The 16385-nt window shown below is 44.3% G+C and overlaps 1 protein-coding gene across 1 annotated transcript in view; it reads right to left on the bottom strand.

Annotated features, from left to right (window-relative positions):
* Window positions 1–16385, bottom strand: part of LOC131287620 (uncharacterized) — a 57592-nt gene that overhangs the window by 13882 nt on the left and 27325 nt on the right. The window contains exons 3-4 of the mRNA XM_058316683.1: window positions 4914–4998; window positions 4441–4567 (exon numbers count right to left, since the gene is read on the bottom strand). Coding sequence (XP_058172666.1) covers window positions 4441–4567; window positions 4914–4998 — 212 coding nt within the window. The remainder of the gene's footprint in view (window positions 1–4440; window positions 4568–4913; window positions 4999–16385) is intronic.

Genomic DNA, 16385 nt, shown 5'->3' with positions numbered 1-16385 from the left:
TGGGCAAAGGTGATGAGGGCACAGATGCCGCCACCTCCGCCGCTGCAGGGGCAACTTGTGGATTAAAAATAATAATAACAATAATGGCTGGCGATGAAACGGAATGATGGGCAGGGAAAAGGGCGAACGTAAAACAGGACGGCTCAACATGATCATCACGATCATCAGCAGTAATAACAAGAAGCACTTGTGCTTGTTCGTTTCGGAGTCCGCTGGTAACACTGGCGTGAGTTTGTGTGGGGGAGGGAGAAGGATAAAGAGCTGCACGTGGGGATGGAACCGGGTGAAGAGGGAAAAAGCACTGGAAAAATGATAAATTCGCCGCGCTTAAGACTCGCGCGAGCGATAGATACATAAATGTGCCGACATTAAGCATGAGGTGGGAGAAGATCTGTGCCACGCACGAACACACACACACACACAGACACAAACATTCCCGTGTCCCTGGTACCATCGGTTACCTTTGGCGAATGGAGCATCTCATTGCACACCCCCCCGCTGTTGGAAGCTGGACACTCTGGATGACAGGCGGAAGGCCTTATTCTCGCCTTAGAGAGGTCGCTCCACAATTGGCCATCAAAGCTCGCTCACTCGTGGAAGAAGAAAGAGATAGACCGAAGCAAACCCTTAAGTGGTCACGGTGTCAGTGGTGGACAGCGAGGGCGGGAGAGTGGCCGCACCTCGCCCTCTCCCATGAACCCTTGCAAAGGAGTGGCAAATAAACAAACTCGGAAGGGAGGAGGAAAAAAAAAGTGGGCACAATAATGACACGTTGCCGCTCACCGGTACGGCCAAGTAAACATGTGTTAACTAACTTGTTTGCATTCTAACATTTTCATCATCATTATTATTCCATGTAATGAAATAACGCGCGCCTCGTGCGCTTCCACCGTCCACGCCATTCGGGCCTTCTTCGGTCGGTTGGTGCCATCCTGCCTTTGGCGGCCTGCGTGAGCCGGCCGTTAATTGAATGCAGCTCACTATCGAATGATTAGGCGAAATTTGCCGTCGCCCTATCGGAGTGCCTTGTTTTTTCGATGCGGCGCTGACGTAGCTGAGCGCTAACCCGGTTGCCACGGGTTACCGGTCAAATGTCGTCTCGAACGAGATGCTTGAGTGCCGCTCGAGAAGGCAGACGAACGGGGAGAAGCGCTTTGGTTGGATGAATTTAGCGCACAATAGTACATATGGTGATTGCGAACAATTTGTTTCGCTCCTCCAAAGAGAATTTTTAGGTTTGCGTTCGTGTATGTAGCTGGTGTCCATCTAAGAGTCACACGAGTTATCAAGATGAAACTGTGACTGACGGCGCGCAGGTAATCATAACCTTTCAGCGCAAAAATAGTGTAACGGGTCAAAAATACACCATTGTGTTTGATATTCACCTTTCGAATTGTCATGCAGTTAGTCATTGGTAAGGATGAGATTTTTATCGTGAAACCAAATCTCTTACAAGTGCATGCCATCCACTAAGACAAGGAAATGAGTCTCAACCCACGGAAATGGCATGGACCGTTGCGTTTTAAATATGTTTTATGTTTAAAACTAGATTTATAGTTATTTAAAATTTATAAAACCTTGAAATTTACGTAGGAAAAAGTGTTAGCATAACATTTGTTATGTACATTCATCTCATCTGAATTTTAGAGCGGTTTATATGATGGTGTTCTTCAAGTAAAAACAAAGTTCGTGTGTTTTGCAATCTATTCGATCGACATCAACAGTTTTATACTCCGTGTTACTTCCTTGGTTTCCATACCGTTAGGCAGAGGCGGATTAAGAGTTCTAGGGGCCCCAAGCAGCTATAAGCTTAAGGCTTCAAAAACATGCAGCACATTCACCATTTAACTTTGAATTTGAATTTAAAGATTTATAAAATTTCAAATTAGATTAAACCACACAATTTTAATTAGGGACGAATTAAAATAATATATAATTAGCTCAATGTTATGTAATTGAAAAGTTTTCGTTGCCAAAGCCTGGTATGCAAAGCCTTATTTCATGCGAAACCATCAATAACTTTTCAAGAGAATCATTTTCTACGAATAGCATTTTCTACGGACCAAACTGACGAGTAATTAATTTTCTTACTTTATTGCGACTTAAAATTGACAATCGAGAAATATTTGAAAAAGAAAAAAACACGAAGAATGTTAAGCAAAATTACTAATATTATTAGGAATTGAGCAGGACATTATTTTTGCTAATCCATGTAGATTGTCTTTAACCCTTTGTTGCATGATTTTTGCTATTTTTTTAAAACAAATCAGGGTGATTAAATTAATGCTCTGTAATTAATGCCTGGTAATTGACAGTGATGTTTGCTATTTTTTGACAGCTGCGTTTTGTTGTACGCAACAGTCGCTTAAAATGTTTCCAGCAACAACAAATTTACAGTACAAGGGTTTTGAATACCTTTTTTTGTTGACTAGATATTATGATTGAAATCCCTCATTTTGATTTTGATTGATTTCCCTCACCATGCAAAGAAGGGTTAAGCTATTCTGAGAATGTTACACTTCTTTAATGAAATCATTCACTGATCTCTTTAAATTACGTTAGTTCAATAATTTCAAATTTTGTTTTTGTGGGCCAAAACGGCGGGCCCTTGAAAGCTCGAGACTCCAAGCAGCTGCTTAGCTTGCTGACCCTATGATCCGCCACTGCCTATAGGTTTACATTGATACACTCATTGCTTCCATTGAAAGACATTCCTGATTGAGCAAATTAGTCTGACGGAGATTAGTCCATGTTCGAATCTTCTGTTATACAATCAGAATGAAATCCTGTTAGCACGTTACTATAAGAATGTATAGCTTCGAACGATTTGTCAAACGACGTAAACCAAAGGTCGACGAAAACCGGGGCCAGTCTGTATTACATTTAAACATTCTATCCTGAAGCACCATCTTAAACGAGAGATCGCTTTAGTTTTTATTTTATTTGAACACACAAACAAACCATGTCTGAGTACAGAAAAAAACACGCCCAGGATCGATGCATACTTCAAACTCAATCTCGCTACAGTTTATACCCCCTCGGCGGGCTGCCAAAAGGGGCCGAGCCACTTTGATTTTATTATCCAATTTCAAGCTACGTTCCTTTGGCTCGTTTCGGGGCGATCAACCAACAACGTCTTGAAAGATGCCCCTAGGATCTCATATTGGCGTAAGGCTGCCAGCCGGTCTCGGGCTCGAGTTTGGGGCGTCTTAAATTTTATCTAAGCCATTAACCAATAAGCGATACCACTGCCAATACAGCGCAGGCCAGGCTTGTTTGTGCGATGGATGTGCGCCTGTCCGCTTCAGTTTTATAGGATCACATTTTACGAGTCATCTAGCCCAGAAGCCGGGGATGAGAAGCGAGCCGACTCATAATAATGATGCTGCACCAAACGGCGAATAATGGTTGTTTAATTCAATTTTGACGCCACTTTTCGACTACATAGTCTGTCTGTGGGGTAGTTCTAAGGGAGATGGTTGTGTCGGTGGAGTTGAGCGAAAATATAAACCCATACTTTTACAACCAGTTAATGGCAAATTTTACTAAAATTAGTCTGTTATGGTTTTTCATCAAACTATTTTATCAAAATATCTTTCAGGAGTTTTGGATACTCTAAGGTAACAAATTTTTTGGCGTGTCATTGCTATCTTTCAGTGACGTTGTCCACGCCTAGGTGCGCTTGTTTCAACACGTGTACCCTCTAGGGTAAAATTTGCAATTTCAATGGACTATCCCTAGATGCGCCCTGGCTTGTTTCACCCCGATGTCGTTCGAGTGTGTTTGTCGGTCGCGTGCTGATTCTACCGAGGTCGTATGGGGCCGCACGTACACCACCATCGTATCCGACGGCAAAGCGACCACTCCCGCGCGGTCGTCAATTTTGTTAGGTTCATAATTTGATAATGTTTATAATAGAATAATTTATACATTGTTTGCAGGCTGTCACCGAGCGAACGCCGGCCAGTGCGCTTCCAAGTAGGCCCGGTTCGGTTTGTTGCCGAAACCGCCGGAAGCATTTCGGCGTCCATTGCAGGCCGGCTTTTGGTTGAGGCCATGGCGTACCGAAAGAGCAACATTGCAAACGGGTCCTTAAATCTGCTGCTAAATGAATTATAAAATGTTTCACCGTGATTTACTGATACGAGCGTTTTTTTTATCCCCTGCTCTTTTCGGGATGTTCGAAGGGATAAGGAATGTCCCGTCTGTTATGGGTTTCCTATTTTTTTCTTTTTTACTTCCCCCTTGGTTTGGGTGTTTTTCCGCGACGATGGACACACTTCTGAGTGGGCAAATCTAATTATCATTCGTTATGAACTGTAAACTGAAGTGATTTAAAGCGGACGATTTGTAACCATTATACGCCATTGTTTACGATTTTCGTCGGAGCAAGGGAAAAAAGGAATAGGCTAACAGTGAACTTTGATCACATCCACTCACCTGTATTCTGTCCTCCGGTAGGTCCGTTTTCAGCGAAAGCATTTCCCGTGCGTACACATCCGGGTAGTGTGCCTCCTTGAAGGCCTTTTCTAGCTCGTCCAGTTGATAGCTGGTGAAAATGGTTCGGCTACCATTTTGGGACGAAAAACAGGGGAGCTATTAGTGGCCGGTTATTAAAGTGGACTAATCGATTATGCGTCGAAAAGTTCCCAACTCAGCCGACAGTATCCTTTGGGTTGTCTTTGATTGACGGAGAGCAGAACCTTCGGCTTGGGTTTCCTTTTGTTTGACAGTTACTTAATAGCGTTGACAGTCACTTTAAGTGCACCTTTGATCTTTTCTCGTCGTTTACTCCGTTTCTTTGCGCTTCGTACCAAATGGAGCATGATGGGTGGCTTTGTCCAGTTTTCTTCTCTCGTTTCTTGTTGTTAACTATATTTAGAACTTGTGAAATATGTAAGTCTTAACCATACCTGTGCCTCCGCTTCTTCTTTTTCTTCTTGCCGTAGCTGTTTAGACCGTCGATGGTAAAATCTTTGCTGGAGTCTACTCCACCACCTGGAATTGGAGAAATAGTAAAAAGACGTCAATTTATATGATTTCTACATATTGAATAAAATGCGCCTATACAAAATTTTTTCATATGCTTTTCAGGGATTATCTGATTGATTCAAATATTACCCCTATTATTCTAAGTTTCTTGAACTGAGTATATTTAGTAAAATTTAAGAAATTCACACCCTCACTGTTTTTCTTACAAATTATGCCACCTGAAATGTTGGAAACATCATAGCTTCCTTTGATACTGCGATCCCTAGATGATTACTTATAGTGTGTGAGAACTTACAACTAACGGTAAGCGGAGTCTCGGTTGATTTATTCCTCTAAAGTTGAACTGAACAAGACACATTTAATTTCGGCCAAACACTTCGGCACTTAGGTCTGAGGTTTTGACGGTGTATTTGATTGGATCATTGCTGGCGGTTCACGTAAACCCACTCTAATTACGCACACGGCAATCGTAATCGGAGCGGATTGGATTTTCTTCACCAAACGCGCCGAAACTCCGAAGGAAAACACGCCGAACAAACCGCGCATAATCCGTTGAGTGCGCTCGAACACCGCCGTTGACTAGCTAATTTCGGCACCGGGAGTGTTGTTTCGGCGGCTTTCTTGGCCTGCTTCGCTGGCCACCTTCCCAGCCCGGTTCTGTGCCGGATCCGTGCGCTCGGTCTGGCGGCCTGAAGATGAAGATACCGATCGTCTTTTTTCCTGGACACCGCTCTGACGGGCGGTGATTTTCTCTCCACTTCCCATCTTGTCTCGAGTGGAGCAGCCACTCGTCGGGGTGCGGTTTTGGTCCCGGAGAGGTCGAGGGGGGAAGCGAGGGCACACACCAAAGACAACACGTGGTGGCCATCCGTCGGTCGGAAAGGGCGCTGGGAAAATCAGCCGACCAGCCCGAACCAGACAGCCGGTCCCGGGCTTTGACCGGTGCCGAAAGTGGCGGCCGAAGTCTGAAGTAGTCTTCAGCACCCTTCAGTGCCACCATCGTCGGGCGGAGGGAAATAGTTCGCTGGCTGGTCGGCGTGCCTCCGCCCGGGCCTAATTGGAGGAACCGATCGAACGCAACCCGCCAAGGAGTCCTTCTCCTTTTGCTGCGCTTCGCCCATCGTTTGGGTGGGCCTCGAGTGGATCGATGCTCCATAAACGAATGACGGGGGAAACACACGGAACTCCCAAACAAAGCTTCCGCGCCCAAAACATTCGAGAGTTGAATAAAATCCCCTCGAACCACACACACACACGCACACAAACGTGGCCGCAACGGTCGTGGAATTGTTTGGTTAGTTTCTGCTGAAATCATAGCTGATATTGAATAAGGGATTTAAATGGAATTGATCTCACGTCAGCTCACGCACTATGGGATAAGTGCCTTCGAAGAGACGAATACTCCAACGATTTGCTAATAAAATGTGCTTGTCGATTTTTTACAATAAATTTAAATAATTTTTTTCTCATCTTTTTGTCACAACATTCAGATTAATTTGACAACACTGGATAGGTTATTGTGCCAGGTGTCAGAAACATTACAGGGACGAGAGCAATCGGTTGGCCATCGTGTTTAAGTACTCCTTTGGTAAAAATAGTTTAGTATTTGCTTCTCGAGATATTATAAAAAGAATTATTTTTTGTGCTAATTCTTAAGAGGTAAAACCCAAATATATTGTGTCGAATGTCAAATCACATCAACATAGCTAGAACCTTGTCATATATCTTAAGACAAGGCTTTCTAGGGTAAATCAAATCAATTCAGCTTAAATCAGCTCTAATTGTTGGCTACGTCATACGTCATTGCTAACTTAAATAGGGAAATTGGACTTTGTTGCGTCCTGCAACAGGTTTTCGATCCAATTCTTTCTTTCGTTCTATTTATGACTTCTCCCACGCGTTTTTTAAACACTCGTCCTTTTTATTTTTTACTTTAAGCGACAATGAATGTTAAAAAATTTACACGTGCTTTTACTTTTCTTTACTGAACCGAAAAGATCGCCATTGTCCCGGCTGGAGCCCTTTTTATCATTTTTATCAGCCGCGTCCGTCAGCTGGTCGTCTCTTTCTTCCGGATAATAGACCCTACGGATTTGGACCAGCTAGCGGACGCGGCCCTTCACCACGACTACTGCCATCTGTTGGCGGCTCCAACCGGTTCAATTTGAACTGGCCCTATCGGACCGTTGTTTTCGCAACAGTCCCCCCAGTGCTTGGCTTCGTCAAGCGCTCCTTGTTGGTCCGATGGGTCACATGACTACCTCTGCCCCCGGTTTGATGAAGCTTATCTAGCATCTCGCTAACTCGGTTGGCAACGTTCTCAGGGTTTGTCCGAAGGAAGCGCTTGTCTGGCTGCACTCGAAGTACATCCGTGATCGTTTTGGCTGCGTGTGTACCCCCTATTGTCGCTTGCCGATGTAGTTGGTCAGGAATCCTTCCATTCCATTTCACCTCCTCCATGCTGGTGCGACTGTTTTCCACGTAGTCGATGGCGTTATCGTTAGATGGTATTTCTTCTTTTTTGCTACGAGTTTTCTCCAGTGCAAAGGTTTCACGTAGAGCTGCATCCATCCTTGCTTCCTGGTCTTGGGAGCGACAAACTTTTACGCGATGCGTGGATACAGTAGCGTCCTGGTTTCCCATTGCCATTTCACCACATCGACCGGCGACTACCCAGCCCAGGCGCGTTTTGGTTGCAATCGGCTCATCGAACGATCTTTCCACGGTTTTTAATGGACGTGTTAAGTGGTAGTTATCCATTCCAATGATCACTCGTGGTGCTGCCGATGCAAACGACGAGAGTGGGCACGATTGTAAATGCGGGTGCCGCTCGGCTAGCCTAGCTACGTCGATACTTTGTTTTGGAAGCGCTAAATCCTGGACAGTACGCACCGCGGACATCTCATGAACTTTGGCCTGCTTGTGGGTTCCGGAAACACGCACCGCCACCTCCACTGAGTCTGGTTCTTCCCGATTGTGGCCTCCAGTCCAGCTGAGACATAGAGGGCTCCGAGTTCCTTGTAGACCTAGCTCCTCCATTAAACCGTGTTCCATGAGGGTATGGGATGATCCTTCGTCCAAGAGCGCCACGGTTTTCACCTCGTTTCTGCCCCCATGAAGGGTGATCGGTATATATCTCAGCAATACGTCTTTTTGGTGAGCTGAAGAATGAGACAAATGCGTTACGTTATTACCCTCCGCCTCGGTACCAGATGGTGTTGTGTTGTGAAGCGATGGGTGGTGCTTCGCGGTACATCCTTCCTTAGAGCATGGCCGCGTTATCCAACATGTGCCCTCGTGTCTTCGTATGCAGGATTTGCAAAGGGTGTGGCCCTTGACAAAGTTCCATCGGTCCGCTATACTCAGCTTCCAATAGCCCTCGCACTCCGTAAGTTGCCTGCAATCACCGTCGCACGCGCATCTTTTTTCCTTTGATTGCACCTGCCGCTGTGATGATGTGTGCACGTTAATCATGCCCCGTTGTTGCTTTCTGTGGTCCTCCCCGGTGGGTGAAGTAGAGTGCACGAGAAGAATAGCTTCCCTCGTTTTCTCCATCCATTTACCGAAGTTCACCAGGGTAACAGCAGGTGCTGGAGCTGTTAGGCAGTGCATGCCCCACAACAACTTGACATGTGCTGGGAGCCGACCGACCAGCTCTTGAAGAAGGGGGCCGTCAAACTTGTCCCCCACACCGCTCGCTTTGACTGTTGCGCACACCTCTTCTACTGACAGCGCAAAGTCGATCAGCGTGTCTAGTCGATCCGGCTTGGGAGGTGGCTGGCATCTAATCTGCTCGATGAGGGTGTTGACAATAATCTCCGGCCGTCCAAACATTTTCTTCAGGGTGTCCATCACGCCCTTGAGGTTCCCTGCGTGCCTCAATCTGCATTGCACCGCCTTGAGTGCTTTGCCGCGCAACGCCTGCTGAAGCCGGATCACGTTTTCCCCGTCGGAGTAGCCACACAGCCTCGTAGTCTCCTCGTAGCTGGCTTCAAACATCGGCCATTCTTCGGGTTTGCCACTGAAAGTGGGTAGCTTACCGCTTACAGCCTGCCGCGCTGACACTTGGCTCCGACTAAGTTCGTTGTATGGTCCATAATCGCCTTGTTCAGTTTCGTCGAAAGCACCGAAAGCCGTCGAACTCGGAAGCCCTTGCTTCGATCCTGGTGCTTTCCTAACGTTTCGATCGTCCAAACAGCGCACAACCGATTGGATCATTTGGTCCATTAGCTTCTCCATCCGCTTGTCCTCCCTCTCCCGTTCCTCCGTCATGCGCCTAACGCATCGGCTAATCTCTCCTAGCGTGAGATCAGTATCGCTCTCCTTCGTTCCGGGTAGGGGGTAAGCGGCTGGAAGGGGTGCCGCTTGCGATCCTTGGGGCACAACCGACTCGTTGCAAGAATCAAGAACGATCGGTTGAGCGTAGTGCACCGATGCCGGCGAGCACACTCCTGCTCCAGGTGGCACGTTCGTGGGTGAAGAGATCGAAACGGGGGGGTGCTCTCCTGGCTTCTGTGTTCCGGGGTCGCAACGGGGACATAGCCAATGTCGACTGTACACGGTGTCGTCCTCCTTCACGCACTTGAGGTGGCACCATGCGCTGCAACCGTCGCACTCCACGCTATCTACCGTACTCGTCGCCTGTCCGCACACAAGGCACACTTCGTCACTCATCGTGTTGTCTTTCGTGAAAAGTCAACCACTGATCTTTTGTTCACTGCGTTCCGCGTCCAGCACTTGCAGATGAACTTTTATCTTTTGTATCGCTGTGTCCAACAGCCGCTTGCACCGTAAAATGTTCCTGCGTGTGCCGCTGAATGTTGCGAGTCCTGCACTTGCAGTTGAACTTTGCACACTCAACTTTGGCTGTGTCCTACAGCCACCACACACACAGCACTGAACGATGCTTTACTATTTTTCTTTTCTTTTTCGTTCCACCAGATGCCACGTCCAGCAGCATCCACGCGTCCAGCGTTGTCGAACGAAATAATGTCTTTTCAAGTGTAAATTTTTTAAAATGTTGCGTCCTGCAACAGGTTTTCGATCCAATTCTTTCTTTCGTTCTATTTATGACTTCTCCCACGCGTTTTTTAAACACTCGTCCTTTTTATTTTTTACTTTAAGCGACAATGAATGTTAAAAAATTTACACGTGCTTTTACTTTTCTTTACTGAACCGAAAAGATCGCCATTGTCCCGGCTGGAGCCCTTTTTATCATTTTTATCAGCCGCGTCCGTCAGCTGGTCGTCTCTTTCTTCCGGATAATAGACCCTACGGATTTGGACCAGCTAGCGGACGCGGCCCTTCACCACGACTACTGCCATCTGTTGGCGGCTCCAACCGGTTCAATTTGAACTGGCCCTATCGGACCGTTGTTTTCGCAACAGACTTAAAACACTTTTTAATCAATTAGTCTAATTGTGTAGTAAGAAAAGTAAGAATGAAATTGAATTGTTTCAAACTTTGACAGTTCGTTAGCTTGTAGGGTCATTTATCAAAATAAATTGTTAGTTGATCGCACGGCAAATGGCGCAAACGCCACTGTGCGTCGCCACGACCGCAGGTCGCGACCGAAAAGAGTTTCAATTCTCCTGTTGCGTTTTCATTAATTTTTCAAACGGCATCCATCGGACAAAGTTGCTTTCCACTGAACAAGGGAAATTGAAAAGCTACTACCAAGTGGAAAAGAAAAACGAGAAAAATCCGTTCCGAAATGTGGGACAACTGGGATGAGCCTCTGCTTTTGGGTGGTCGAATACTGTCCCGCACCCTCACTGCCCTTCCCTCCCCGATACAACCACACAAACCGGTTGTCTGTCTGTCTGGCTGTCCGTCGTGTTTACACATCACTCACTACCGCGTGTCACACTCGCACACTCAAGCTCCGAAAACACAGGGGATCGCGGCTACCATTTCCCTCCTCCCTCGGGACTGGGGTGAGGAAAAGTGTGAACGTCCGTTTTCCCGCTTACCGCCGCCCGCTTCGTTCACCCCGGGTGCTATAATTGCTCCCTAATTGATTATTTTGCTCTTCATCATATTGTAACAAAATAAAATATCATGTTACAGCAAACCATACACGTTCCCTTAAGTGGCGCCCCTCCAGCGTTCGCCAGCATGTTTGTCCTCCGACACTAGCGAACACGAACGCAAACCGTTTAACGGGCTTTTCCGTGCAGTGAATGAATGGAAAGCACCAATTTTCGGGGACGCAACAGAACATTCCATGCCGTCGCTGTCACCGAGGATAGCGTAATGGTGGTGTGATTATTTTTATTGTTGTTTTAATCAATCCGGTAAATGATTTTTCCCCAGCACTCGCGAAAGGCCGAGGGTCGGCGGGGTGGAGGAATTGTGTCATTTCCCGGTGGAGTTGAACTGTCATGATTTAATGGATTAGCTGATGAGTAAATAAATTTGGGGCATGATCCAGTGAGGAGTTCGCTGGCGGGACCAGCATAACAAATAGTAATTATGTTTGATTTGGATTTGAATACAAGAAGAAACAAACCTTGCATAAACATCAAAAGTGTTTTGCGATAGAAAAAAAAGTATTTTTAGTAGTTCTTCAAATAAAACCTCATTGAAGTCTGTACAGAATAGTTACAGAGTAGTTTTGTACAGAATAGTTATGTAAAGAAAAGATAACGAAAATGTAAGTTAAAATGTAATTTCAAGGCGTTTTAATGTTATTTTCTCTTCACTTAGATAACGAAATTGCTCATATCCAGAATTATAGAATTGATCCTAGAGGTTTTATTGTTTGTACTGAAAATGAAATGTTTACTTCCTTTTCGAATTGAAATGAAAAATGAAAATACTGGTATTACACTGATTTTAGATTTGTTCTCATGAATAACAAATAATTAATTTTTCACTTTTTGTATCGGGTTACCTACATAGAACCAAATTTTTATTTAATATTATTTTTATATTTACAGTATTTTTTTACTAACTTCATTCTCTTCCGTTCTCGTGCACTCGTGTTTTAAAATTTGCATAAAGTTAGTTGATTTTTATGTTTAACTCAATAGTTTAATCTTCTTGTACTGTGTTTCGAAACAGTTAACAACTTTTTACGTCACAAAACATATTCCCCCAGACTGTCAGTAGTTCAGTTCACTTGTACGAATGGTTCGTTTTCCTGTGGAAAAGGGCTAAAAGTTGCCTAATTCGCATACAGACATTTGGAATCCCATCCCCGTGTCCGGACCCAACTCGTCACCTCCGCGCAACCTACGTCCTTTCGGTACTGACACCGAAATTGACTATTTTCCGCATTATCGCATTAGATACCGTACCCGGCGAGAGATGCTGCCAACCCTTTCTTACCTTGCCTCTTCGGACAGGGGGAAAAACAGAACCAGAAGGATTAGAACGTACAGTCAAAAACTCGTATGTGTGTTCCGGAACGAATACACAATACACTTGTGGTACGCTGGTGTCAGGACTTTAAAAAAAGGACAAGTGAATGATAATTCACTATTTAGACACACACATACTCACACACACATGCATATATGCGTTCCGTAGGGCGCATTCCAGAGCGTCCGCGAACAGTGTCGACTCCTAAATATTGGCCCCCTTTGGCGAACACTCGGCACCGACGTGCACATACCGAAGGGAGCGGATGGGAAATTTATTTAATTTGCCCTCTAACCCGTTTCACTCGCACGCAGAAGTCATGTAAAATGGCTAAGAATTTTACCAATTTCGTTTTATTAGTTCGTTTTAAGGTAAATTAATTAATTTTCCTCTAGCCCGGGCCTTCACGGCCATCCATGGTACACACATTCGTACGTGCTGGTCATAGGGAACGGGGCATAAATTATGTTGACTGTTTCGCTCCGCACACGACGAACGAACCAATCCGACGGTGAGTGCATGCATGTGGGCTTTGTTTACGATTTCTATTTGCGATTCGATTCGCTACGCTCTTAAAACGGTGTCTACACTTTACTCACGTCCAGCCGAGCGTGGCGGAGGATGAGCCCGACGAAGAAAAATCGACTTCATATGTTGGCAACAGTTTTTGTCCTACCGTGCAACTTGACGTGGGGTTCTTTAAAACACTCAGTTGCCATTAAAATGTTTCTATACGTAATTTCCTACCGTGATGTTTTGAAACCTGTGTCAGTTTTAACTTATACATAATTTTATCTATTAGTTCGTTTTAATTTATTACAACAAATAGCTACTAAAAAGTTTTATGGATTTTGATGGAACAAAGCCTTAAAACGTTGACTGCCATGTCACCCAAACGTGGGTGTCAGCAGTAATTAGTTCTAAAACGTTTTTGACCCATAAATAAAAGAAAATGCAACATAAAAAACAATAGAAATAATAAAAACAAGTACTTTAGGAAGCTAAATCTTCGCTTGGCCTTCAAAAACCGTAGGTTTAACAAATGTTATGAACAAATTTTATTAAAAAAGATTGTAAAGATTGTAGATGATTGAAAGTAATCTTTGAAATACAAAATCATACGTTAAAACAATTTAATAAGTCAATAGAAAAAGAGAAGAACCGAAGCAAAGACACAAATTCGCAGAAATAACTCAAATGATAACTTATTTAAAAACAGCTAAAATAGTTTCGTGACAAAGTCAATGACAAAAACAACCACAATATATAATAAAAAATTCACAAATTACGTGGTATTTAACCCCTTTTTGTCGCATGATGTTCGGAGTTTCATTTTTCCGAAAATATACTGGTAAGACTGCCCTGCATCTGGCCATGTTTATTGCCCTACCCTGTTCATCGTCAGTTGGCCAACAAATTCTTTATTTCGTACATATGTTTGGCCAACTTACGGACAAAAAAAGTGAAAAGTGAAGGAAAAATAAAACCTCCCTTGCATTCCTTTCACATGCCATGGCAAGAGCGTGTTCCTGCACGAAGAAAGCGAATGGAAAGACGAGCAAAAGAAGAATGGCACACGGATGCTTGATGGATCCGTTTACCTTTTGCTGTGAAGTGCGCGTGACAACGAGTCCCTAAATAAATGCAAAATACCCTTTGCCCACAATGGCAGCATGGTCGACAATATTTACTCACCGAAAAACCCGAAAGGATTTACACTGGAAGAGTTGTGGTTTTTGTCCTTTTTGTCTGTGGGGTTTTTTTTCTTTTCGTTTCTTGTTCGACTGCCCGGATGTGAAAACATGTGTTAAGGTGTGGTAAGCAGGCACGCCAAGACGCTCCACTACGCAAGAATAGGATCTCGAGTGGAATGTCATGTGCCATTGGACACCGGCGTGAAAAGGTTGCGGTGCCCATTGGTGCCCAATTTTGGCATACGATTTCGCTCCAACAATCGAAAGGGATAAAGGCGGACATTCGCCACACTCGACTGCGGCATCCATTTCCTTTCTGTTAGGAAAATTGCAAACACGAGTGAGGTTTTGTATCGAGTGGAACTGGAAAGGAGTCGCCTTCATTCTTCCTAGAATGCGACCGCTTCTCCCGAATGCCGGGCTGAGTAATCCTCCTCGAAGAAATCGATCCGTATTCAGGTGCGAGTCCAAGACGCCCGAGAGAGGAAAAGAAGCTGGAAGCCATCTTAAATACGATTACACTCGTAAACCTTGGGGAATTCCAGCCCCGGGTATGGGATAATCAAGGGAAACGTGCTCCCCTCGAGTGCGGTCGAAAAGGTAATTCCTGGCGAATCCGAAAGGATGCTTTTGCTTCCGGTTGTTTGGCCCCTCGCGCCATCCGGACAGATTTTCGATGTTGGAAGATTGGTCCGGGAGGACGAAGAAAAGGATGATGCGCTCGTGACATAATAGTCCTAATGTGATAGGACTATCAGGCTTTTTGTTGTGCTCTATTGAAGGAATGTCCTTTCAGCAGCCAGACAACAACCAACTTTACGAGTGTAAGTAATATTTTCAGGGACTCTTTATGTATTCTCATAATGGTAAGTTTAATTCTTATTTCGTAAAAATACTTTTTGTCATAGTCATTAAACGCATTTTTTTAAATAAAGAGAAAATATTTAAACTTATGTAAAACCTATGCCACACTGAAATAATTTTGAAATTAGTTTTACCCTTCGTTTATATTCCACTAAACTTTGCATAACCTTTGTTAGTTTTTCTAAAAATTTTGTTCAAGTGTGAGATGACTATTTCAAACAAATTATTTCATAGTATTTTTTGGGTTTTTTAATTGTTCGAGTTTTGTAGTGATGATTGTAGTGATGAGTTTTATATTCAAGAACATTTTTATTTTTGAAAGAGAAACATATCGAAGGAGAAAATTCTTTGAACTTAACTCCAGCTTGGTTCGAGAACGACGTTTTTTTTGGACGTTCGGCAAAAATATTCTCGGTTAAGCAGATTTTTAAATTATATTTAAAAGAACTATCGCACAGTTGTGGCACAAAACTATTACGTCTTCTATATTGCCAGCGTATACTTTTATATATAATAAAGTTATTAATATTATTCATACAATTTATTGTGTTGACAATGTTATGTTTCATTTGTCGTTTTTCCTTTGTATAACTGCTGCTGCATTCAAACGAAAATGTCTTGTCTTTCTAAACTCAATGTCGTTTAATTAACGTTTGCAAACAATGAACTATCCTTTTTTTTGCTTTAAAACTATCAATGGCGAAGAAGGAAATTTGTTTTAATGGAACCGGTACAGTTTTACATAACGGGCGGTGAAATGAAGTTCACGACGTGGAAAGTATTTTGCGTTTTCTTTATTTCGAGCCGAAAGAAAACAACCGACGGTCGAGTTTCTGGAACGGCTTTAAACAACGGTTTGTTGAATGGGGAGGAACACGAGTGTTTATTTCATTTTAAATCAACAAAATCCGCGCAGCTACGAAGCAGCCTGCCTTCCGTCCACCTTCCTCAGCGCTTCCTTTCCGAGGTAAGTTCTGGCCCTGGCAAAACATGGCGACCATGCTGCGAAAAACCACGTCATCAGCATTTACGAGCCACCTTCAACTCGGGAAGTTACATGCGACGGTGAACCGGCTTGGTACGGACGTGATGGAGACGCTTCTAGTCCGATGCAAAATTTGCTCTCTTCAAACCAAACCAATTATCGTATTGTTTGGGGGCGCCCCTCCCAGGGCCCTTCCGCTCACAACCGGCGGCCTAGAAGCCAATCTTTCCCTTCCCGAGTTTCCTAACCGCCCTCTCTTTTGTGCACGAAAATGGGATTAAAATATCAAAATGTACTTTACGATACTTTCTATGTACGCAAACCCGGGGGATGGATTTCGTTCGGCGCTCCCGGTTTCCCTTTGGGTCCCGCTATAACAAGCTATCAAAAAACGAACGAAAGGCGGTGGGTGTTGGGGACGGGGTGCTAACAAAAACCTGACTTGCCTGCGGGAAGGTTGCTTTGACGGTATATAACGCGTAGCA

The sequence above is a fragment of the Anopheles ziemanni genome, chromosome 3, assembly GCF_943734765.1.
Source record: "Anopheles ziemanni chromosome 3, idAnoZiCoDA_A2_x.2, whole genome shotgun sequence".
Classification (NCBI taxonomy): Eukaryota; Metazoa; Arthropoda; class Insecta; order Diptera; family Culicidae; genus Anopheles; species Anopheles ziemanni.
Note: the sequence above shows the minus strand (reverse complement) of the source record. Positions and strands in the feature narration are given on the sequence as shown.